The following is a 23,501-nucleotide window of genomic DNA, read 5'->3' as shown; positions in this document are numbered from 1 at the left end:
TTTGTTCTTCTGCTCCTGCTTGGGGGTAGCCCGAGTACCGCGTCGTGGTAATGCGGCACAGCTGTCAGCTACAGCTAGCTACTACTGTACTCCTATTTATTGTCGGGTCGTGATGAAAAAAAACCTTTCACATAGAAAGCGGCCTTGGAAATGCAGGTGAGGTTGCAATGCTCGTACCTTGCCGTGCCTCCAACTCGACTCGTCCAATGAGATGAATGTGGCGCGCGACGCATCAATGTAAGAAACAGTGTCAAGTTGGACGGTTCAGGACGAAAAACTTGGAAGGGGAAATTAGCAGTGCGATCGCGATACTGGATCTCGCAGGCGCGGAGGCGGAATCTGGGCGTTCATATGCCTAAACACCGTAGATAAGCCCGAGAGTCCGTTTGTGCCTCTCATAAGCAGTTCTCCCGAGTCCCAATCCGGAGTTTCAACGTTCTTCTAACCAGACCGGAACGTGGGAGAACTCTGGTAAGCAAAGACAGACAGGTACAGGGGTAGATACAAGCTCTTTTGGATAGTGACTTTGCCTTGCCGGATACAAGGAATTGTCAGTGCGAGTGAATCCTCGAGGCCCTGTTGGTTGCGCTTAAATCAAAGCTATCAACCCCTGGTTGGTGGTTGCATGTTTCTGCCCCATTTCTCAAGCAGAGCACAGAAGAAGAAAGAGAACAGAGCAAGAAAAGAATACTATCATGAACATACTATTGAATATCTCACGCCGGAGGAAAAGGCCAGAAATGCTATCCCGGTCGCTGTATGGAGGTGGAAGGCCGGGAAGGGAACCAGTACCGAGAATTACTGAGCCTTGACCGAGATCTGATGGTATTCCCATACAATCTCCTGAAGTTCGAAGGAGACAACGTTTGTCTCCTCCTCTGTTCAATATTCCGTTCATCGCCATGACCGAAGCCCTTGAGCGGATACAACCTGGTGCTACTGGTAGTGCAATGTAAATAGTATGTAAGCTAGATGAAAGAGCCGTTGTTAGTTGGTAACGTACGTGGCAGGCGCGCCGCAGCTACAAAGCCAGCCCAGCCTTCAAATGGACATTGGGTACAAAGGTGGTGGTAGCTTCTGGAGCCTTGAGAGCAGGTACCACACCTGGAGCCAGGTATCTATCAAGCCGGTAAACGGTAGGATAGTACCTAATGTAGCGATCAATTCGGCCCATTGCCGTAAAACTGGCAACATTACACAAGACCAATATTCTTTGGTTCCTCTTTGGCAACCCCTGTACATTTTTTTTTTCTTTTGGGCTGACCGTTTTTGAGCCACTGGGAAATTTCCAGGCGATGACGTTAACACCCACGAGTCGTTTCGAACGGTCTCTGTCATTGATCTCGGTGCTTGCTGCGCCCATGTCTGTTGTGTAGAAACGCAAGCAAAACGAAGAAGTCAGTGCTGGCAATCAAGTCCCCTATCCAACAAGCATGGGAGTTGATGGAGGGATCCTGCAGATCAGCACAGCGGTCTGGCCCATTCAGGATCACCAATCTTCGAGAGAACTGCATGCGAACTTGCATTAGGCACCAGCACAAAGAGGGGCGGCAGCTATTTCTTCTTCTTCTTTTTTTTCCCTTTCTCTCCCCATACCAGCGCCAGCCCTGGCTGGGTGGAGGGGATGGGATGGGAAGAAGGAAGCACCTTTTTTCGAACTGGAGGCGATTTAGCTGGAGCCCACAAACCACGCGCTTATTGGCTTTCGGCCCTTATCGATCACCTCGAAGAAAGAAAAAACAAGATGCAAGAAGAGACATGGGACGACATGCCTCGCCAAGAGCACAGTCGCCTCGAGAGTCTCCACAGCTTCGGGTCGTTACTAAAATGGTCTTTCGGCGGGGCGGACGCGATACTACTGGGGCCCATCCGCGTAGGCAAGATCGTGATCGGGTTTCTCGCGATGACCCATGCAAAAGCTGGCGCGCCCTTTTTTCCCTCTCGAAACTTTGGTGCCGAAACAAAGCTGCATGTTGTGTCGGACAATTCGACGGATGGTCTGACTGACTGACTGACTGGCGGGCTGCCCAGCTGAGCGCGTCTTTGAATGCTTTCAACCCGACCACTTCTGGTCGACTTGTATATTTCGAGCACCATTAATAAGTAATAAGTAAGCTGTGCAGCAGCCGAGCAGTACAGCCCCTACAGCCCAGCACCTTGGCACTATCTCTTCTACAACGCCCCCTGCTCGCCATGGTATCCAGCTTGCCAGCACGGGTAGGCTACCTAGTACTATGTTTGGTTGGTTTGATGCTCCATTGCTCCATTGCTTGCGGCAATAGCTACCATTATCATGATAACCACTTACCACTCATCCCCCCAACCCATATCCCGCCGGGCTTGAAACAAGAAAGCAGCAGCAGCTAAGATCAGAATCTTGTCGTAATGGATCACCTTGGACCTTTGGTACAACTTTTCGGTCACCGCTCTGAAGATTGTTGACAAGAACCACAATGCTGCGCGGGCCATCTCACTGCGTTGGCTCAGATCATGAAGTAGGTATGCCATCCAAAACGGCCCGCAGGTCGGGCACACATGCTCTACTCCAACATCGAACCCGTCTGACAGCACTGCGATTCTCGTTAGATGCAGTAATAGTGTCGCGCTCAGTCAAAGCGACCCCCAGCCCTCAATCTCAACCGCCCAGTTGAAATCTTCCTGTGCAGCTGTTCCTACAGCATGACTTCAGCTGTAGTTTATGTGATGCCAGCACACCGAGACTTTCGAGTCAGCATTGGGATCTCGGTCATTCAGTAACTTCTACAGAGTATGTACAAGACCAATAATCCCCATGCTGCCCTACGTCCGAACTGGACGCAGCCATATCTGAAGAGCACATCCCAGGGATGGCATCCTTGTCGATGAGCATGCAGCAATTGCTCCTTGAAGATCCAATTAAGAGCGCAAAAAAAGTTGGCTAAAGCCGGATCAGAAAGGCAAGGTTCCACCATTGCTCCATTTATCTTATGGATTGTATGCATATTGGTAAATTGCCATATTACAAACATTGGCATTTGTCCCGCACGCTTCTGCTCTTCATCAAGCTTGTCCAACGCTATTCGGAATCCTTCTCGGAGAACTCACTTGGCAGGCATATTGCTGCTGTCGATCATTGGCTGCGGTCCCTGGAACAGTCAGTACATGATATCCCACTGGGAAATTCTACTTGACTGGAAGATTTGCAGCACTTCAATTGATAGTTTTGTCAATGTTATGAACTGTCAACCAAGATCAAGACGCGGTTATCCTGCGGTGGGTCTCTACAAAGTAGTTCCGTATCAGTTATGTCAGAATCACTAGCTATGATGCAAATGGTGGATGAATGATTGATATGTTCCTGGTAAGCCATCATTTCACCCATGCCACGGAGAACCGCATCATGCCGTTGCCGTTCCAGTCATTCAATGTGTCGGGTTGCAAAAGTCTGACCAGGGCGGTTGAAACTCTCCGCCCGGTCCCGGTCCTCGAGGCCGCAATGTCACCTACGCGTGGGCGCTGTCGACATGCAAATGACTGTCTATTTCGTCTGACTGGTCGATTATTTTCCGAACGCGCGTTGTTCAATGTCCGTCATGCAGCACCAGGATTCATCGCTAGACAAATCGATCTCGAGAAGATGGGATTTGTGATCGAGGATGGTCTGAATCACTATCCCAACGGAACTGCTCAGCAATTCATTGGGAGCTCGATGCCAATGATATGCTTTTATCATATTGTACTACAGACTCACGACGGCCTTCGCCAGCATTGCATTTGATACCTGTAGCAATGTCTCCGATGACAGTGACAGGCTATCGTCTAGCAATTTGTTCATACACAGAAAAATCGGCGATTTCTTTACCCCGTTTACTGGGGGTAATTCTGATGCTATTGAACTCGGAACCACAAGAAGCCGTTAATGGGCCCTCGTTGCATGGACATTGCATGATGGCTATTGGCGAACTCAGGGACTCTCAATCTCACAAGTTGCAGGGCGACCCAGTGGTCAGTCCAGATTGGGGAAGTATGAGAATTTGGATAGCCAATGGGTAACCTCTCTGTTGGAATTCATGGGGTATGACCTGGCGATCGCGGCGACAAAGCTGGACAACATGAACCTACCCCGATATGCCACGACGACGATACACCGCCGCGTAACTACTCTATGCCAAGCCGGATTGCAAGTCACCGGGGCAGGCAAGAACGCATGTGTGAATTGAGATGTCAAAACAACTTGATTCTCGAAATCATGTTACCTTTCTGGTTGGTATTGCGCAGATCAATGGTTTTTTATAGAACACGATATGCTCGATTGGGGAGGACCGGGACCTATTCGCCACACAACGCCACCTTGTGCCTGCCATCGGTGCCATTCGAAATTCGCCTGGCAGCCCTATGCGGCTATTGTCTAGGCAAGTTATAGCACGTGCAACGCTGAGATACTCTATGTCGCCTCCATATACTTCTGTCGATCATTCGTATTCGTCTGCATCTTGCCTCATGGCCAATCAGTCAACCGAAAGACGATTTGTATACTCCGGGAAGAACGACGACGCACAAGCCTCGCAGCCTCATCTCGGATATCTTTCAACTATGAATACCTGCGGTTACCTCTTGACCAATACTTGATATCTAACAGCTGATTATACGAGATGCTTCAGAAGGCGAATATGCAGCCTAAAGGAGCACCACCAATTTTGCGGGCAGGCGACACTGAAATTCGCCACGGAAACGGATTTTGTCGAAGACGGAAATAGTATCAAACATGTTGACGTTAACCCAATGGCCGTGTTTACCTTGGCTTATTGAATGGCGATCGTATACCGCCGCCCGGCTATCTGAGATCCCTGAACGGAACCGACAGGCGAAAGCTGCACTGATGTTTCCAATAGCAAGCAGCAACATCTATTGAGTGGCTCTTATAGCATATTTATTTATAAAGATAAATACAGACTACCAAGCCTTCCCCTTTTTTTGGTGACTCCCCTGCTTTTGTAGCCGCCCTGTTCCCTAGATTTGCGTACCGGCCGTGGGAACTTGTAGTCAGGTTGCATCCCGTCCTAGTAGATCGACCCTATATGAGAAGGCGATTATAATCGTGGAGGTTTTGGTCCGAAGAGCACAAGGAGCAAGCTAAAGCCTATGTAGCCTCAGGACCAACGAACGACATGTTTTGGAAATTGTAATCTGCTCTGGATGCGCCTTTTCGGCTTCCTGGTAACCAAACGCAGGGAGCGATACCAGTATCTTGGGGGAGATTTCAGGGGCGAATTGGGAGAAGGTGGGCGGCAAAAGATGGATTTCTTGAAGCAGGCCACCGGCAGCAAATCCTTCCAGGTCGGATTTCCCGGGCTGACAGTCTATCTCACGTTACCACGTAGAAGTGACAAACCAGAATGATGGCCATTCTCCTTTCTCACCGGGCCCCAAGGCAGGCCTATCATATTCATATGGTAAATGAACATGATAGCGCGTGCCTGTCAGCGCTACATTGCAGTTTCATGGTCAGGTCTCGACGCGTTGTTGGTAATTACTGCTGACATATTTTCGTGTATACGACCAAGTAAAGTAAATGAGATTGCTGTAATGAATTGCACGGTACTCCTTTACAACAAGGGTAGTTGGTCATTACTTCTTGTGCAATTGCTGGCTGCAAAGGACCTATCAAGACGTAACATCCGTTTTCGAGGCGTCCAGGAGTTCTGGTAATTGAACTTTTAGACATGATGCACAGAGCGATGCTGAATTGCAAACCTATTGTTGTCAAATCCATGATGGTGACATTGTTTGTAGAGTTGGAATCATCTGACCCCATCAGGAAGCTCAATGTTGAGTCGACTCGGCCCGATATTCCTCTCGGCCCTTTCCTCTGCATCGCAATATGGTTTTCATATAGTCATCGTGGAATCTTCATGTGTAATACTGTAATTCTTTCTCAATGCCGTCATGGTAATATAATCAGATGATATAGTCCGTAAGGCAAATTAGTTGATGCCAAGTGAGAGATTGCGGCGTTGGTCTTTGTCTACTTGTTAGTCAAGTCGCCATTGCCCAAATGACCACCAAGCCACTTGACTCAGACTATCTAGGTGGCTATCGTGTCTTATCAAAGGTGCAAAATAGGAAAAACAAAATAAAATAAGCCACTGATAAAATGCAATCAGTTACTTGCCATGAGTTCCTCTTGGTCTTTCTGGCGAGATCTGTGCGATGTGAGAAACACTACCTATATAATCCATAACAAAGCTCAATTGTTTGGCTTTCTTTGTTTGTATTGACTTCTGCTTACGACGCAATACTGATGTTCTCATTCCAGGTCTCCTTACGTGATTCGGAAATGGCCCTGCAAGATAATTCGCGGATCAAGAAGGTCATTGCCCGTACCGTAAAGACCGAAGGCTCACTCGTAAATGTTCAATCCTGAAGTATACTCTGCAAGTTTTACTTAATATACGGCCAATTGAATTGAGCGAATTGGGGTATGATGAACCTGATGTATCGTCTATCACTTTTCGATGAGGCGGTGAAGAAGAAAAACGTTGTCCAGAGCTACGATAGAACAAAGAAAGTTGATAATCTTCTTGTTTCCAATAATGTTCTATTGTTAGCATTGAGTTTCAACAATTACAGACTTCTAGTATATTAGATACTCACAAGCACCAAGAAGCCGCTTGAGTCTTCCATCACATCGTGTTCCCTTTACTGTGAAGCTCGTATCAAGAACTACAATACACAGTCAAAATGAATGACCGAGAGATTCAGAGGATGATTCACAATAAATACATGCAAGGTATCAATTCGCCCTAACCTGATGATGAAGCCACGAGTACCTCAAATGTACTGACAATGAACAAACAGAAAACCTTGCCGCCTTCATGGAGTGCATTCGCCAACTCAGCCGCGTGCCCACCAACGAAGAAGAAGTCGCCGACATTGAAGGGGGCTTCATGATGGAGCTACAGCGCCGAAAGATTGAATCCGCGCCCTCGGAAGCGATCCGCAACCTGCGCATCGCGGCCTGGCGCGCGCGCGAACTGCACGAGAACGAGCTCGGCGACCGTCAGGGCTACCTGGAGCGCGCGACAAAGTGCCAGCGGCAACAGCGCCACCTCGAGGTCTCGGACAGTGCCCACTGCCGCGACATGGCGGTGCTCTGCGCCGACGAGGGCCGCGAGTGCGAGGTCCGCGCCGCCTTGTCCCAGGAGCTGGCGGCCCGGGCCTTGGATCGGGGATACATGCTCGAGCGCATCCAGATGAATCACGAGTTCTGGGACTACAAGAAGGCACAGAGTCATGATGCTGCGCGAGAGGCGGACAGTGGATCCTGTGACGAGCAGGAGCAACTCCGGCACCGGGCCGAGGAGGATCTAAAGGTGCGGTTTGACAGAGAGTTGGCTGGGGAGGCCGAGGATGTTGCGAGGGCGAGCCGCGCCGATCGTGAATTGGAGGAGCGTTGTGCGGCAAGAGACGAGACGAGAAAGGAGCTGGTCCGCCTCTGGAATCTCGAGAAGGAGGCTCGAGAAGCCGGGCTTGTCTAGATTTTGCAATGTAGACTATCTTGGTCAAGTTGAATTCGACACCAAGTAATGGCATGATGAATTGTTACCACTTGGTATATCCTTTCCCCGACATCTAGAAATGTCATGACAAAATTTATCGTGTATCGTCAATCAAATACAGAGCAAATCGCGCAAAGTTGTCTTTGAATTGTCTTTTGATACCACGAAACCCTCATAGTCTCGTGCGGAATTTGAGCTTGTATGTCCATGAGTTGGTCTAAAGCGCGCTCTCTAGTCTTGCCATAAGTCTAAGCTATCTATGGTTTTTCTTTTCGTCTATGGTTTCCATGTGATTGGGTATCTTTTCAATGCGCAAGCTCCCTCACCTGACTTTCGATCATAGCCAGAGGGTCAAGGTCTAACGACTCCTTCTGTAACTCGAGTGCTTTTTTCTTGTAGTCTCCATTATCGAGTACCTTTCGAACAGTACTATGAATCTCCCCGATTTCGGGTTTCTCGGATCTGATTGCGATTCCCAATTTGAAGAAGTCTATCCGTGCTGCAACTTCACCCTTGTCTTGGCCAGTAGTACCTAATGCAACGATTGGGACTCCGTGACCGATAGCATGAGAGGCACCGCCATATCCAGCATTGAATATGAAGACATCAGCATAGGGAAGTACGGCGTCGTACGGGAAGTAGTCAATCACCCGAGTATGCTTTGGAAGTTCAAAGTCTGATGGCAAGCTGGCGCCTCGTGATCCTATCGCAACCACGAGCAATATGTCCTCTTCGTTTTGGAGAGCGCGGATGACAGGTAGCAGCAGAGCCTCTGCTTCGTAGGTAAGCGTTCCCTGGGCAAGGAAAACAACCTTTTTACCTGCCGCTGATGCGTCTGTGACATCGGACCACCAAGACGGATACTCCAGGGTCGGGTTCAATGATTGAGGGGGCAACGTGCCAGCGAATTTGATTTTTGGGTTTCGTGTAGGATCCGGATACTCAAAGCCGGGACCGCAAAGCTGTAGTAACAAATCCGACGTCAGGACGAAATCGTCCATGGCAAAATACTCTGGCCAGGTTGTGCAGCCGACTTCTTGAAGCTTCTTTGCGTGGGATTCTGCTATTCCTCGGAAAGGGAACCTCCGAAACAGCTCAGTCATGTACAAGTGTCGGGCCTTGACTGCAGGGGAGTCATCGTAGGGAAATCCCGGTCCACATATGCCTGTCACCTCACTGTCGACCATGATGGGGTTGATTCCCAGACAAATCGTCTTTGGCATTGTAGTGTAGCCCTTCGGCAACGGTGCTCCAAAGTGCTTTTCAGTTGAGTTAATCTTCGTAAAAGACCTATAACAGACCGTATCTCATGGGGTGACTCACAAACGGGTGGACTGCTACAGCGCCAACTTCGTGGAAGATGATGACCTCCCTATTGGGATCGCGTTGATGCAGCATTTCCAGAGCCTGGCGCAGCTGTTGCACACGTTTTGGCAGACTGGTCAAGAAAACATTGTCGAATGCATATGCAAACATTTCAACGTGCATCTTGGCATCTAATGCGGCAAGCCTCTCTGGAGCAAAGGCTTCCATATCCAGGGGCTCGAGAGCGGACCATTCCGCTCCGGCTCGGGCGACTTGGTCCTTGAATTCCGAGCCAGTGAGGAATAGAACATCGTAGCCTTTTTGGATGTGATAAGAAGCAACACGGAGTAGGGGGGTGACGTGCCCCGCTGCTGCTGCTGCCACGAAGAGCAATATAGGCTTGGTGCTGTTGGAAACTGCCATGGTGGTGTGCGAAGCTCAAGGTATATGGAATGGTAAATTGCTCTTTCTCGGGGGTTCAAGTCGATTGGGTGGTGCTGAGAAGATTGCCTTTGGTCAAGGGATGTAGGTATATATATATGTTGTGTCACATGGTCTTGTGAGTGTATAGGGGTCAAGTAGGTGTTTGCATGGTTTGTCAGCGGCGATTTGACACTATATGAGCAAGTGCTGACATTGCACGAAGCGGCCGCGTATAGTGAAAGCCATTGGTGACAAGCAAACGCGAAAGCCGAGAATTTGAAACGATGTGGGTTCTCGAGTTGACGATCGCTGCATTAAACGGACCTTTGAGGTAGGGAGCTAGAGCCCGGGGCCACTTCTTGTCTCACGGGCCGTCTCTTCTGTCGCGCAGCATTGACGGGAAAACGCTTGAGGCCACCACAGATGTTGCAAGTGATTACCAAGACATCGGCCCAGGGCTTCTTGGAACCCTTACTCGTGTTCTCAATGACCGAAGTACAAGTTTGACCATCGATCAGCAGAGTGTCACAGTACTTGCAGATGGTACGCTTGATTGCTGGGGACAGCCGGATCTGAGTCTTTAGAGAAGTTGACCGCATGTCGGTGAGCAAGTGTCGAGCCACGGATTGCTTGACTTGTTGCTCGAGGGGTCTTTTCTCGCTGGCGGCAGCGAGCTCTGCTTGAGGGAGGACATCAACATGTGGTGTCAAGTCTGACGTTTCCGATGACTCATTGGTGGCCGTGGTGCTCAGATATGCTGCCGCTTGGTACAGATAGGATATGCGTGAATAGAGCGGTCGATTGGCAACATTGCCTTGCTGTTTGGGTTTGGCCATGTTGATAGTGGGCTGTGTCTGGGAGACGCTGATTTTATATGAGAAGAGAGAGAAAGAGAATGTGTGTGTCCTAGTTCTAAAAGCCGTTGTCCGGTAACGACTAGTTATTAAGTTGAGGGGGAAAAAAAAAGAGATGACCAAAAAGATACAACACCGACGATTCCCTAGTGGTCACCCACCTGAGTACTGATTCGACGTCTCAATGGTGAGCTATACACCTTGCCATATGAGTGCAGCAGCTTTCTTTAGCCTGTGGTCCTGCCAGCATTTACCAGCCGCCGGCGCTGCATTTCGAATTCTAGCGATTAAATAACGGCTCGCAGTGAATAATGCACTAGATTTAGTCGATGGTGGGTAGTTACAGGAGCTAGTTCTAAGGCGTTAGTCCCGCAGAATGCTTTTTTAGGAGTAATGCTAACAGCGCTATGTCACCTTGGTTAGCAGCGCTATGTATCACCATATCCCGTTATCTGCACCTGCATACAGCCCGCCGTAGATATATAGGAAAATAGCGAGAAATTATAAGGCTTTTTTCGAAGGAAACTAATTTATGCGTTGCATCGTGAGTAATTGGCTTGATTACCTACTAGGTATCTACTTTTTAAATAGGCCATCGTCGTTAAAAATAACGATAAATACAATAGCTATTCACAGCAGCTATAACACTGCGCAAAGGCTTAAGATACCTAGGTAAATAAAAATCAAATCTAAAGCTATTTCCAGTAACTAGAATTTGAAATATAAGATAATAGCGGGCTCTATGCAGACGCATATTACGGGATATAGTGGTATATAGCGCTGCTAGCATCACTCAAAAATTGGCCCCTTCTTGTCCCCGCTGTGCTACAGTAGGTTGTTGTGTTAGTTGCATGTCATCACATTCGCCAAGCCCTGACGATTGCTACCAATCGGCAATGCTGCACACAGAGTACTTGATACAAGGTTTGTGCAATTGACTGTAGCGACGCGAGGCTGCGAGATAGCTGTTGGTTCTTTACGCGGAGAACCTTGGAATATGCATATGTACACCGTAGGAAGTTGGTAGCAGGCTAGGTAGGCGGGACATCACAGCGTCGAAAGCCAAGCCCGGTGAACAGTCTGCATTGGTCACTCCATATGTACATTCTTTTCGGGGACACACAGAGTAATTGATTCACGTCGCGAATACGAAGGCCGTTTTGGCAAGCAACTGTTGTATTGCGTCTCCGCTCCAGATTTAGCAACAACGATGCACCCCCATACTTGTCTCGGGCAATGGTACCCAACATATGTCGAATAAACACTTAAGGCCCACGCTTTGCCTGCCCAAGGTGCAAATCCACTACTGTACAAAGACGAAGCAAGAATTCCCTACGCATTAATTCTCAACACTCCTATCACAAGTTCATATACTGGCCAATATGGCCACGACTCCAATATGGGCAAAACAGCCATTCAAGGCGCTGTATAGCGTCATGTTCATGCTTAAAGCAGTAGCACTCTTGCCATTACTTGTACTTCGCTATGGTCCGAAATCTCTCCGGCCCCTGCCAGAGCAGGGCCTGCGCATTTGTGTTGTAAATGCGCTTGTACGTCAGCTCTTTGCTTACCAGACTGCCACCCGTTCCAACGGCGTGGCAGACGTCGAATCTGGTCACAAGAAAGCAAAGGAGCGCTTTGCCCTGGTGCAGCCCGCCGAGGCGGAACTGTATCGCGGTGTCCTGAACCTCAACGGGTCAATACACCCGGCGGCGGTAGGAGGAATCTGGTATCCCTCCCCATTAGCCAAAATTACGCCGGCTCCTGAATCCGAGAAGGAGAAGGTTGTCCTGCACTTCCCAGGCGGTGCATTTGTGCTTGCTTTCGGCACCGACGCTAACGGACAAGACATCTCTGGGATCATGAAGCAGCATTTGCACGCGTCAAAGACCTTCCTGGGCCAGTATCGAGTGAGCAGCAACGACGAAACTCGATTTCCAGCAGCCATCCAGGACCTGGTCACCTTCTACCACTACGTATTATCGTTGGGTGTGGCACCCGAGGATATCCTTCTGTCTGGCGATTCAGCTGCTGGAAATCTGGTTCTTGGCCTCATTCGATATATAGAGCACCTGAAATCACCTCAACTTCCGCCCCCGTCCGGAGCGATGCTTTGGTCTCCCTGGGTTCACGTCACGGCGCAAGCAAACCAAGACTACAAGACTTCCAGGAACGCGCAAAACGATCTCTTGATTGGCGAGCTCCTGGAATGGGGTGCCAATGCATACCTGCCCCATGACGACGACAAGTCTGCCAGCAGCGACGGTCTGCCGTACATTTCACCTTTGCACCATCCTTTCAAGACTCAAGTCCCCCTATTCATTCATGCAGGTGGGAGCGAGGGTTTTCGTGATACTATCGCGAATTTCGCGCACGAGATGGAGGGAATCGAAGGAAATCAAATTCGATACAGCCAGACGGACCAGGCCTCTCACAACTTACTAATTGCATACAAGGGCTTAGGCTTAGATCGCGAGATGGCTGCCGTTGCAGAGGAGGCCAATGAGTTCTTTTCCGCCTATACAGCTGCGTAAGGAGCAGGTCCTCCCGCTGAGTTTCACTTCGAATTGATAGCAAGGGAAGGCAATCCAGGGCCACATCAGCGTGTATAACTGCTACGAGCGGCCTATGGAGCATGGCGAGCGGCCGACCTAGCAAGGAACTGGGGACTCTCGGTCAAGTATGGGCAAGGGAATTTTGCAGCAGCTGACTATACGCCCAGAAACAAAAAGATGGATGAGGGGACAGAGATGCTTTGGCTGGATCAAAATGACGGCCAGAACTATTTTGGATCTTTGGGACTAACTGGAATTCCGTGGTCCTGGTTCTGAAAGCCGTTGTCCGGTAACGACTAGTTACTAAGTCGAGGAATTAAAAAAATAGAGATGACCAAAAACATACAACACCGAGGATTCCCCAGTGATCACCCACCTGAGTACTGATTCGGCGGACTCTAGGTTAAGGGTAGGGCGAAACGGAAATGTGATAATGTCGAAGCAGAGAATTGCCGGACGACAAATGCTAGATTGTCACGGAAGGTTGACCGGAGAGTGGGGCCATATGACAGCACCCCACATGCAGCTCGCCCAGGTCTACCTACATATGTACTAAATCTAGGTACATGCTGAGTGACGTGTAGGTACTAAACCCGGCGGCCATCATAAAATCTGTATGTGTACTGCCTTCTACATATCATGATGCCAACAACGGTAGCTAATGCATATGGCCAGTCTTTGTCGAATTACGCCTGTTTCAAAAATGTTGCACTGTGCGAAAGATATTCTTGATTTTGATCAATCTGACGGTGAAGCTATACTTCTGATCATCATAATACTTCTGGAGATCCCAAATCTCAACCAACTTGTTGCTTGTGTCCTCCAATAGCGATTGGCAAATATGGTGTCAAATGAAAACGGGCAAGGGACACAAGAAGATATGAAACCCCGAATAATGCAGTGCCGCTATACCCAGACTCAAAACTGCTTTCGGCCTAAGTAGTATCTTCAAGTTGAATGGTAGGCATTGCCATCGCCGTTTCCCAGCCCTGACCAAGGCTCTCTGTGCTCGCGCCCAACAGCCAAGCAAAACCCTCCACGATGTCTTTCACGAATTTCTTTGAAAGAGTGAGGCCTGGTGCGAATACCCAGAACGAATGACATACTCCTGGGTACACCTCCAACTTCACCTCGACACCATGATCCTGAAGTGCATATGCAAGGATGAGTCCGTCGTCGCGGAAAATATCATGACCTGCAACCTGGAGGAAGATCTTGGGCATCGTGTTGATTTTCTCGAAAGGTGATGCTAGAGGATTGAACAAGGGAGACGTGGCCTGGGGTTTATAATAGTCCCACATGGTTGCCTCTTTGTTCTCATCAATGACGAGCGCGTCGCGATGTTGCTCATGACTCTTCCAAAACTTCTTATAATCACTAGGCACCGCATCCTCTTCCTTCAAGCCCATGAAGATTGGGGCCCATGTACCCGTGACTGGAGGCTGGAGTTCAACCTCCACAGCCCGCCGCGTGAGCACGACTGCAAAGTTGGCACCACTAGAGATACCGCCTACAAGAAATCCTCTGGCAGGGTCTGCGCCGAGCTCTGAGGCGTGAGCTGCGGCCCATTGCAGTGTCTGCCACGCATCCTCGATGCCAGTCGGAAATGCGTGCTCTGGTCCGAAACGGTATGCAGGACAGAGAACTGAAGCGTCAAACAATTTCGCGAGTGGACGAGCATACATGGTCAATTTAGTAGGGCTCCCGAGAAAGAAACCTCCCGGATGAAACAGCACAATGAGTGGCCCAGGTTCGGAGCCTGGTACAGGCCGTGTCAATAGAGCGGTCGAGGTGTATCCATCACTCGTCGAAATGGAACGGACCTCCTCCTGTAGGCCAGTTGGAGGCGATCCGAGTGCTTTTGTAAGCAAGCCATCGGCGTAGTCCGAAATTCCGCGGCACTGTGGTATGTCTGTGAAGGGAGGATCAGGCCAAGGGCCACTGCTGGCAAGAAGCTATAACGACTGTCAGATTTCTACTGCAATGTATAGCAGAGAACGAGTTATGTGATCGAACCTTCACAAGTTCCGGATCTCTTGGACTTTGTGTTAGGTCTTGCCAGGCGGCAAGGCGCTGATTGTGGGACATGGATGCCATAGTCGATGGGAAGCTGAAGAGTATTTTGAAAAGAATAGCAAACGTACCAGAGAAGTGGGGAGGGGTTACCACTCAACGTCGAGTTGAAGGAGAAGAAAGTCCACTTAAATACTTCTGCCCTTCTTTCCCCCCTCGGTTTACGCTCAGTGGTACGGGGCAGAGGTTCCTCCGAGACTCGATAGCAGCATGTAGGAGGTGTCACATTACATCACATCACATACGATGATCGGGAAAAATGGTTATGACATGCTTATGATACACAAGAAGGCTAGGAGAAACGATTCCCAGTCCAACTGTGGCTTTACTTATACATATTTATCAGAGTATTACAGTTCTATTGTATTGATTATTTCTAGATATGAATGACACTTAAACGGTAGATTTGTTCCATTAGGAAGTTTCCTTGTCTTCTCCGTTGGGAAAATTACCATTTTCTTCCTGGCTCAGGGCTGTGTTGTCGGTTGGCTTGTTGGCTGCGTTATGATATTTGAACCATGGCATGAACAAACTGACTAACAACGCCACTCCAGCGAACGGAATTCCAATCGCAAAAGTATAACGAAGTGCACTGATGTAGCTCTGAACAACACCTCCAATGCTCGCGCTAGGTAAATTCGAGATCGCCTCGCTATTTGCAACCGCGGCCAAAACCACCAAAGGATCAATGCCTGGGGTAAATTGACGCAGAGACTTCATGAGCTCGTTCTGGAAAACTGCTTGTGCTGTGGGAAGTAAGAAAGCGCTGCCCATTGATTGCGCAACTGGAAATAATTTTAGCAAACCTGACGATTGTGTGACAGGAGGCAAACTCACAGATAATAATAGGCGTGGCCGTTGACACATCTTTCGCATCGACAACGACTTGCGATAACATCAACGGTATGGTAAGACATAATCCAACCCCCACACCAAGCACGATCTGGATTCCGATCCATTGACCTGTTCTGGATTGATCATCAAGTAGCATGAAGAGACCCGACCCAACAGCCGCTATCGCAGGCCCCAGGATCAGAAACGGGTTATGAATGCCTGTGGCAGCTATGAGGCCACCGATGACAATCTGCGTGATAGTCAAGCCCAGAATGACCGGAATAAGTCGGACACCAGATGAAATTACTGATACGCCTCGAACTGCCTGGAAATAAATGGGAAGGTAGAAGAGACTCAGGTTGAAGCAACCCGCAATGCTGAGAGAAAACGAATTAGTCGTCAGCTTCGTTATGAACTGAGCAACACTCACAAAAATTCAAAAACAGCACCTACAACCAGAACCCGGTTCTTCATGAAACTCGGCATAATGAGCGCACGGTCTCTTTGTAACCACTGGTCAAGGCCGAAAAGGATCAGAAAAATCGGTGTCGCGACCAAAGTGCCCACGACATCGGAGTCGCCCCAGGCCTTTTCTACGCCTGCCCATCGCAATACGAGCGTGAAGCAGAGAATAGTTGCGCATATGAGGACTGCACCAGGGATGTCCATCTGCAGTAGTTTTTCCTTCAAAGGCGCCGGTGTTGGCGCCGCAGCCTTCGGAGCTTTGAAGGCAAAAAGCATAGCTACAGCTGCGACAAATCCACATGGCAAGTTAATGTAGAAACTGTACGAGAATCAATCGGTCTGTATGTACATGCGATAGGACAAGAATCTCTTACCACCAGCGCCAAGTCACTTTTTGCGTGAATGCGCCTCCTATCAAGGGCCCAACCACGGACGCAACTGCGAAAGTGGCCGAGAGGGAACTGGTCATTGCAGGTCTAATTCGAGGTCTGGAGGACAGAGAAATGATGATGAAGCAGCCTGCAAACACACTGGCACACCCCGTGCCCGTGACTGCCCGCCCGGCGATGAAGGCATTGCTGTTTGGTGCAAGTGCTTGGTTCCATTAGCATGCTATGCAACTGATGTAGAACTTGCCGATGGAACGCTCACCACATATTAGACTGCCAACTTCGAAAATGAAAATTCCCAAGAGGAAGACATGCTTCACTGGAAAGTACTTGTATGCTTTACCCCAGACAGATTGCGTGGCCGCCAGTGGAAAGAACATGGCAGAGCCATACCAGCCCACATCCTCGAGACTGTTAAAGTCACTAGTAATGGATGGAATCGCAGTGGTGATGATGGTCTGACCAAGGTTAGCGTATATGAAAACAGAAACCAGATCGAGACGAATATACGGTATCTAAAGACGCGAGGAAAATGCTGAGCACAAGTGCAACGATAATTGCTCTTAGTTTCAGGCCACCTGGATACTCGCTCTCCTCGATGCTGTCGAGCGGGTCAGCATGGCCATCTTTTGCAGCGACGCCCTTGGACATGATCCTATGAGGGAGGGGTGGTATGTCGTGTTGTTCTCAGCGTACGGCACATGGGGGCAAAGGCGCATGTAAAGTCCTCGCGCCCTGCAAGTCGCATTGGTTGAGACTTGATGAAGTACCCTGTCTGTTCTGCTCTCGACCGCAATTTGAAATCCCGTTATGTTACCTCTCGGGAGTTATGAAAACAAGCAAGGCGTGCACAGTGCCATTACATGCAAGCACTACACGGCTTTTGAAATCCCGAAACATATATCAAAGATCGACCGGTCTATTACCCCAGGAGATAGCTACAAGGGCTGACAATCATGTAACTATGTGCGATAAGCTCACCTATAATTTAATTGATATGAAGGGGGGAAAAATGGGAAATTAGTGGGCGATGTTTTCGGTGAGATTGTTGCCTGTCTCACTTTTTGTTGCAGTCAAGATCCCCCTCAACGTTGTTGCATTCTAGTGAACCACCTGCAGCCAACACACAGCCTGCACTCAGCAATCAACATGCTGCCTGCCAGTCTGCAGCCAACGACCAACCTGCGTGCTTTGGTTACGCATACATGCAGAGTGGTAATGGTTGGTGCGAGAAGCAGAAACGAAAAATTAACTCGTGTCACATCTTCGACAGCGTCAACATTGAGCGAATTTCCTGATTCGCCTTGCCAAAGATGCCCTCCAGCCGCTCCACCTCGTGCTCCAATTCTGTGTGTAGTGACTTGAAGACATGCAGCACGTACGTGAGGCTCCCTGCTTCGCGCATCAGACCCAGAATGAGTTACGCATTCCGTCGATGAAAATGTCAAGGCAGACTGGATTGGTCAATTTCCGGAGCTCCGCGATCGCCTCCACATACTGGAATGTTGCCGAGTTGATTGTCTGTGCCTCGCCAAAGACGACGTGAGTAGCAGGGCTACCGCGTCGCAATTGCGATCCATCCTGCAAGTCATCCAGCCTATGGCAAGGATTCGAACGACAATATTAGCCTAGGCAGGGCAACATACATATTGCAGCTGCTACTCAGTACTCACATGTTTGAGCTATTGTGGCCCAAACCCATCCTTCTCACGCGCAGCGTAGACATCTTGGTAGTGTGCCACACATGGAGGATGTGGCCAGCTTCGACGTCATCGTCGTAGGCGCAGGTTTGTCATCTATTTTGTCGTGTTGTAAAGCGGGCATCATTAATGAATTTCTTAAGGTCTGACTGGTATCGTTGCAGCTCAACGACTGCTTCAAGCTCATCCAGAGACACAGCTAGCAATTCTGGAGCGCGATTATTGCGTCGGAGGGGTATGGAGCGAGCGTAAGAGATTAGAGAGCTCCATGTTCGATGCTTTGCTAAATTCTATAAGGACGTATTTATCCCAGCTTCTGGTCGCAGTGGACACATGGCGTTGCAGAGTTCTCTGACATGCCCATGGAGAAGCCTCCGGCCGAGGACTCCATGTACGATTTATTCCGCGCAAAGTATACAACAAAGTATCTTGAAGATTATGTCGACAACATGAGCCACGCCGGATTGAGACTCCGGGATAGAATACAATTCAACACCCAAGTAGAGTCCATCAAGAAGATCGATGGCCGATGGAGTTTCGAGTGTATTGATACGAAAACCAAGTCACGGCGCACAATGGTCTGCTCAAGAGTCATGATGGCGAATGGCCAATCTTCGGTTCCCAATATGCCTGAATTCCCGGGCCAGGAAAACTTCGGAGGAAAGCTCGTCCACTCAATTGACTTCGGCCAGTCTGACGTCGTCCAAAACAAATCTATCCAACACGTTTCCGTCCTGGGCGCAGGAAAGTCAGCTGCAGATATGGTGTATGAGGCAGTCAAGGCAGGCAAAACTGTATCATGGATCATTCGTAAAACCGGTAATGGTTCACTTGGCCCTGCAGCCCTTGCGCCCATCGATCTGCCTACGCCATATAAAAATGGAGTTGAAGCGTCGCAGGCAAGAATCATGGCATCGCTGCAGCCGTGCTACCTTATCCCCAATCAATCATGGTGGACATGGCTTCTCCATAGTACCAGACTCGGCGCAAAGCTCGTAAGCAAGATATTCTCCGCTCTAGACAACACAGTCAGAAAATACGCCGGCTATAGAGAGAGGAAGAGCGACAAAGGTTTCGAAAAACTTGAGTATGACAACGAGTAAGTTCATTCTGCTTGTTGCTGTCTATCTTCAGTGCAGCAATTACTAACACCTCCAAGGATCATCTGGCAGAACGGCACCGCGGGAGGCTGCCATTTTAACGACTTCTTTCCTCTTGTCGCGGATAAAGTCAATGTTCACCGTGGTGACGTGAAGCTTTTGAGTGGGAATGAACTATACCTCAATGATGAGGACGGTACACATTTCCCGTGCGACGCGATCCTATGTGGAACTGGCTGGAGGGATGGACTCGACATGTTTGATCACGATACACTCAGAGCACTAGGATTACCCTTCCCAAAAACTATCGAACCGCAGGAGGAAACAGCCAAGTGGGAGAAGCTCGTTGGCGACGCAGACGAACTGGTCCTTCGTCGGTTCGTCATGCTCAGAAAACCCCCCAAGCACTACCATAAGCACGACGATCGAACGCCCTACCGACTGTATCACACGATGGCCCCTGTACACGATGACTCTATTCTCTTCATGAACCACATTGTCGCTGGAGCGAAATTATTTGCAGCCGAAACACAGGCCATATGGGCAGTGGCGTACTGGGACAAGGCCTTCAAGCTGCCCTCTGTAGCGGAGAGGGAGAAGGACATTGCTCACATGATTGCCTGGAACAAGCGGCGCTATCTCTCAAATGGTGAACTTGGAAACTTTGCTGCCTTTGACAGCGTTCCATACGCAGATAAGCTCTTAGATGAGACTGGGCTTTCAGCGCATCGCCAGAAGGGTTGGCTGGGGAATATGTTCTCACCCATCATGCCTGCTGATTTGGGCAGAGTGTGGCGGGAGTATCTAGACAAGAGAACGGAATAGTAATTAGGACCTAGCTATGATATCAGAGTGTAATTGTAGGCACCCCATAATCCCAGAGAAAGGCTGCTCAACGTGCTCAATCTGATTCGTTTTCCTGGCTGACCTATCTACAACGACCGCTGACTAAAAGTCGATCGTAGATTTACACATGCCCTTTGTCCTGCCCTATGGAATACGTACGTACTACTGCCAAGAACAGAAAAGAAAAATCTGGGGAACAGGAAACATGCATTTGGCCTGTCCGGAATTTGTTGGCCCGTGCGTCTTAGGACCTTTGGTCCAGAGCCGGCAAGACTCCAGAGAGAGCACTGATGAGAGAATCTGATTGCTCGGTTTGCGCCTCACTACTAACGCGAAACTGGCCTGCCTAGATTGCTTGGTTGGATGAGGCGCAAACGCTAACAACAACCGCTGGAGCCTCTGCAGTGATTGTGTGCCTGCTTGTTGGCTGCCTTTTTCACCATTACTGGGCTGGTTGGTTGGTTGTTTGGTTGCCTTGTTGTGGCTGGTGTCCTCGAATACACACTAAAAGTGGCCAGGGCGTCGGGGCTTGACGGGGACCTGGCCACTGCTTCTGCTTGGTTCCGTGCTGTGCCCACTGCCCACTGGCTTTTTACTGGGTCCCGCAGTTTTCAGGCCAGCTTCCAGCGCCCAGCTCAGCCAAAGCTCAACCCCGTCAGATTCATCCGCCCGCCCACCCGCATTCTCCAGCCTCGACCTCAATTGTCCATCAAACAAGGTCATTCCAGCAGAGGCTGCCACGACTCGACTCTTGTTCTTTTTTCCATCAATTGCGCGCCTCTTACCATCTTGGTTTTTCTTTTTTTCCCTTCCGTGCTCAACTCCTCATCGCCCGCTCGTACAGCGCACCCGAGTGAACTGACTCATCTCGACGTGAACTGACCTCGCATTCTACTTCTAATCTCAACCACAACACCTGTTCAACATGTCTGCCGAAGAGGATCTCATCGATTACTCCGACGAGGAGTTGGCTCCCAATGACGCCGCCCCCGCCAACGGCAAGAAGGCCGATGCGGCCGCCGCCGGCAACAATGTCGACAAGAAGGGCTCCTACGTCGGCATCCACTCCACTGGATTCCGCGACTTCCTCTTGAAACCTGAGATTCTCCGCGCTATCACCGACTGCGGTTTCGAGCATCCTTCGGAGGGTTAGTCTACCAATACTGTCACGTTTAGAACACACATCGGTCAAGTTCTATGTCTATCCATCTATCCCTCCCTCCTATTTCAAGCGTCCGTCCATCTCGCAAGCAAATCAAATCCAAAAAAGAAAGCCAGAGTCAAAAAGAGTCGGTGGGAATCAATCGTCGGCGCGGGATCAGGCTGATTGCCGCAGCCCAGCGCATCCCCTTCCGGATTATCTGGGGGTGGTGCTGGTCTGTTGCCAAGCACAAGAGTTGGTCGATGTGGGGGGAACAAACCAGCTGGAAAGAAATCTTGCCTTGCGCGGGCATCTTTCGACATGCTGCCTGTCAAGAGTACAGCGCTTCAGCTGCGACCTTGTGGCATTCAGTCCCAGCGACGAGATACCTCCTGTGTATATTACCAAGTACTGGTTGCTTGATCATGGTCAAAGCACCTTGCAAGCAGGTATCCGTCGTTGGTTGTGAAATAGCCATGTCGCGTCCATTACGCGATCAGCGCCCATCAATTTCGTGGCGCCTATCTGCGCCTGCCGATGGAGGCAATAGGAACAAGACGAATGCTCGGCTCTCATGATATTCGGATACGACAATGCTGCGATGATGGGCGGACCTTGTCCATGCCCCTCTCCGTTCATAACCACCGCTTAATTCACTTATGGGAATCTTTATCTGACATACGATCGCTATCTACAGTTCAGCAAACCTGTATTCCCCAAGCCCTTCTTGGTGGTGATATCATCTGTCAAGCCAAGTCGGGTCTTGGTAAGACGGCCGTCTTCGTCTTGACTACTCTGCAGCAAGTCGAACCTGTTGCCGGCGAATGCTCCGTCCTGGTCATGTGCCACACTCGAGAGCTGGCTTTCCAGATCCGCAACGAGTACAACCGTTTCAGCAAGTACATGCCCAACATCAAGACCGGTGTCTTCTACGGTGGTACTCCCATTGTCAAGGATGCCGAGATCTTGAAGAACAAGGAGACTCACCCGCACATCATTGTCGGTACCCCGGGTCGTCTGCAAGCCCTTATCAGGGACAAGCACCTGCGCCTGGGAAGTGTCCGCATTTTCGTACTCGATGAGTGTGACAAGATGTTGGATCAGATTGGTGAGTTGCGCTCTTACAACTTTGCAGGTTGTCGAGACTAATGGGTATTCGAAAGACATGCGCCGCGACGTGCAGGAGATCTTCCGTGCCACCCCTACGCAGAAGCAGGTCATGATGTTCAGCGCCACCCTGTCCGAAGAGGTCAAGCCCATCTGCAAGAAATTCATGCAGAACCCAACTGAGCACTATGTCGACGAGGATACCAAGTTGACGCTGCACGGTCTGCAGCAATACTACATCAAGCTAGACGAGAAGGAAAAGAACCGCAAGCTCAACGAGCTTCTTGACGAGCTTCAGTTCAACCAGGTCATCATCTTCGTCAAGAGCACTCTGCGTGCAACAGAGCTTGACAAGCTACTGCGCGAATGCAACTTCCCGTCCATTGCTGTCCACTCTGGTGTGAGCCAAGAAGAGCGGTAAGTCCTGATGACAACATTTCAAAATTGGGAGATCAACGAGCTAAACCCCGATTTCAGTATCAAACGCTACAAGGAGTTCAAGGACTTCAACAAGCGTATTTGTGTCGCTACCGACGTTTTCGGACGTGGTATTGATATCGAGCGCATCAACCTTGCCATCAACTACGACTTGTCTGCCGATGCTGACTCGTACCTCCACCGTGTCGGTCGTGCTGGCCGTTTCGGTACCAAGGGTCTCGCCATCTCATTCGTGAGCAGTGAGCAAGATCAGGAGGTACTCAAGGCAATCGAGAAGCGTTTCGAGGTTGCACTTCCGTAGGTTTTGTAATTTACCCTGTCTTATTACCATGATGCTAATGTGTGTTTTTAGCGAATTCCCCAAGGAGGGTGTTGATGCTTCCACTTACATGGCAGCTTAGGGGTGCAGCGAAGTAAGCAGCTTTGCATTTGCTTGATTTAGGGTTTGGAGGAGATGCCTATGACAAAATCAAATTTTCACAAAAGCAACTTGGGTTGGGAAATCAGTTTCTGTATGTCTAGTCTTGCTTCGAGGCATGAATATTTGGCGAAGTAGGACGAAATAAGACGACTTTGATGCCGCGCTACTGGTGCTTATGGTCTTGCGAAACAGCTTCATCCGCACTGACGAGTTTACATTGTGTCTTCTTGTGCTTTCTGCAGCCTGTCTATGTTCGTCTCATATAGCTCAAACTCAGAACAAGTATCGCCATTTTCACGCACGCGAAGGATG

At 49.6% G+C, this 23,501-nt stretch overlaps 7 protein-coding genes across 7 annotated transcripts; 3 read left to right on the top strand and 4 right to left on the bottom strand.

The window, feature by feature from the left end:
- Nucleotides 1-7,843: 7,843 nt before the first annotated feature.
- On the bottom strand, nucleotides 7,844-9,266 carry PFICI_10556 (uncharacterized protein; the record flags this gene model as incomplete). The annotated part of the gene is made up of 2 exons (XM_007839137.1): nucleotides 7,844-8,797; nucleotides 8,862-9,266. 2 exons carry the CDS (start codon nucleotides 9,264-9,266, stop codon nucleotides 7,844-7,846), a joined length of 1,359 nt encoding a protein of 452 aa, XP_007837328.1.
- A 314-nt stretch (nucleotides 9,267-9,580) lies between these two features.
- Nucleotides 9,581-10,102, bottom strand: PFICI_10555 (uncharacterized protein; the record flags this gene model as incomplete). Its single annotated transcript, XM_007839136.1, has 1 exon — nucleotides 9,581-10,102. One exon carries the CDS (start codon nucleotides 10,100-10,102, stop codon nucleotides 9,581-9,583), a length of 522 nt encoding a protein of 173 aa, XP_007837327.1.
- Nucleotides 10,103-11,502: 1,400 nt separating this feature from the next.
- On the top strand, nucleotides 11,503-12,654 carry PFICI_10554 (uncharacterized protein; the record flags this gene model as incomplete). Its single annotated transcript, XM_007839135.1, has 1 exon — nucleotides 11,503-12,654. The coding sequence occupies one exon, from the start codon at nucleotides 11,503-11,505 to the stop codon at nucleotides 12,652-12,654; it is 1,152 nt and encodes a 383-aa protein (XP_007837326.1).
- Nucleotides 12,655-13,610: 956 nt separating this feature from the next.
- Nucleotides 13,611-14,772, bottom strand: PFICI_10553 (uncharacterized protein; the record flags this gene model as incomplete). Its single annotated transcript, XM_007839134.1, has 2 exons — nucleotides 13,611-14,630; nucleotides 14,692-14,772. The coding sequence occupies 2 exons, from the start codon at nucleotides 14,770-14,772 to the stop codon at nucleotides 13,611-13,613; spliced, it is 1,101 nt and encodes a 366-aa protein (XP_007837325.1).
- Nucleotides 14,773-15,162: 390 nt separating this feature from the next.
- PFICI_10552 (uncharacterized protein) lies at nucleotides 15,163-17,087 on the bottom strand (the record flags this gene model as incomplete). The annotated part of the gene is made up of 6 exons (XM_007839133.1): nucleotides 15,163-15,533; nucleotides 15,586-15,959; nucleotides 16,013-16,366; nucleotides 16,422-16,641; nucleotides 16,699-16,894; nucleotides 16,947-17,087. 6 exons carry the CDS (start codon nucleotides 17,085-17,087, stop codon nucleotides 15,163-15,165), a joined length of 1,656 nt encoding a protein of 551 aa, XP_007837324.1.
- A 1,093-nt stretch (nucleotides 17,088-18,180) lies between these two features.
- Nucleotides 18,181-20,061, top strand: PFICI_10551 (uncharacterized protein; the record flags this gene model as incomplete). The annotated part of the gene is made up of 4 exons (XM_007839132.1): nucleotides 18,181-18,223; nucleotides 18,280-18,384; nucleotides 18,434-19,235; nucleotides 19,296-20,061. The coding sequence occupies 4 exons, from the start codon at nucleotides 18,181-18,183 to the stop codon at nucleotides 20,059-20,061; spliced, it is 1,716 nt and encodes a 571-aa protein (XP_007837323.1).
- Nucleotides 20,062-21,007: 946 nt separating this feature from the next.
- PFICI_10550 (ATP-dependent RNA helicase SUB2) lies at nucleotides 21,008-23,169 on the top strand (the record flags this gene model as incomplete). Its single annotated transcript, XM_007839131.1, has 5 exons — nucleotides 21,008-21,230; nucleotides 21,921-22,331; nucleotides 22,387-22,747; nucleotides 22,808-23,065; nucleotides 23,121-23,169. 5 exons carry the CDS (start codon nucleotides 21,008-21,010, stop codon nucleotides 23,167-23,169), a joined length of 1,302 nt encoding a protein of 433 aa, XP_007837322.1.
- Nucleotides 23,170-23,501: the final 332 nt, after the last annotated feature.

Source organism: Pestalotiopsis fici, assembly GCF_000516985.1.
Source record: "Pestalotiopsis fici W106-1 unplaced genomic scaffold PFICI_Scf_7, whole genome shotgun sequence".
Classification (NCBI taxonomy): domain Eukaryota; kingdom Fungi; phylum Ascomycota; class Sordariomycetes; order Amphisphaeriales; family Sporocadaceae; genus Pestalotiopsis; species Pestalotiopsis fici.
Note: the sequence above shows the minus strand (reverse complement) of the source record. Positions and strands in the feature narration are given on the sequence as shown.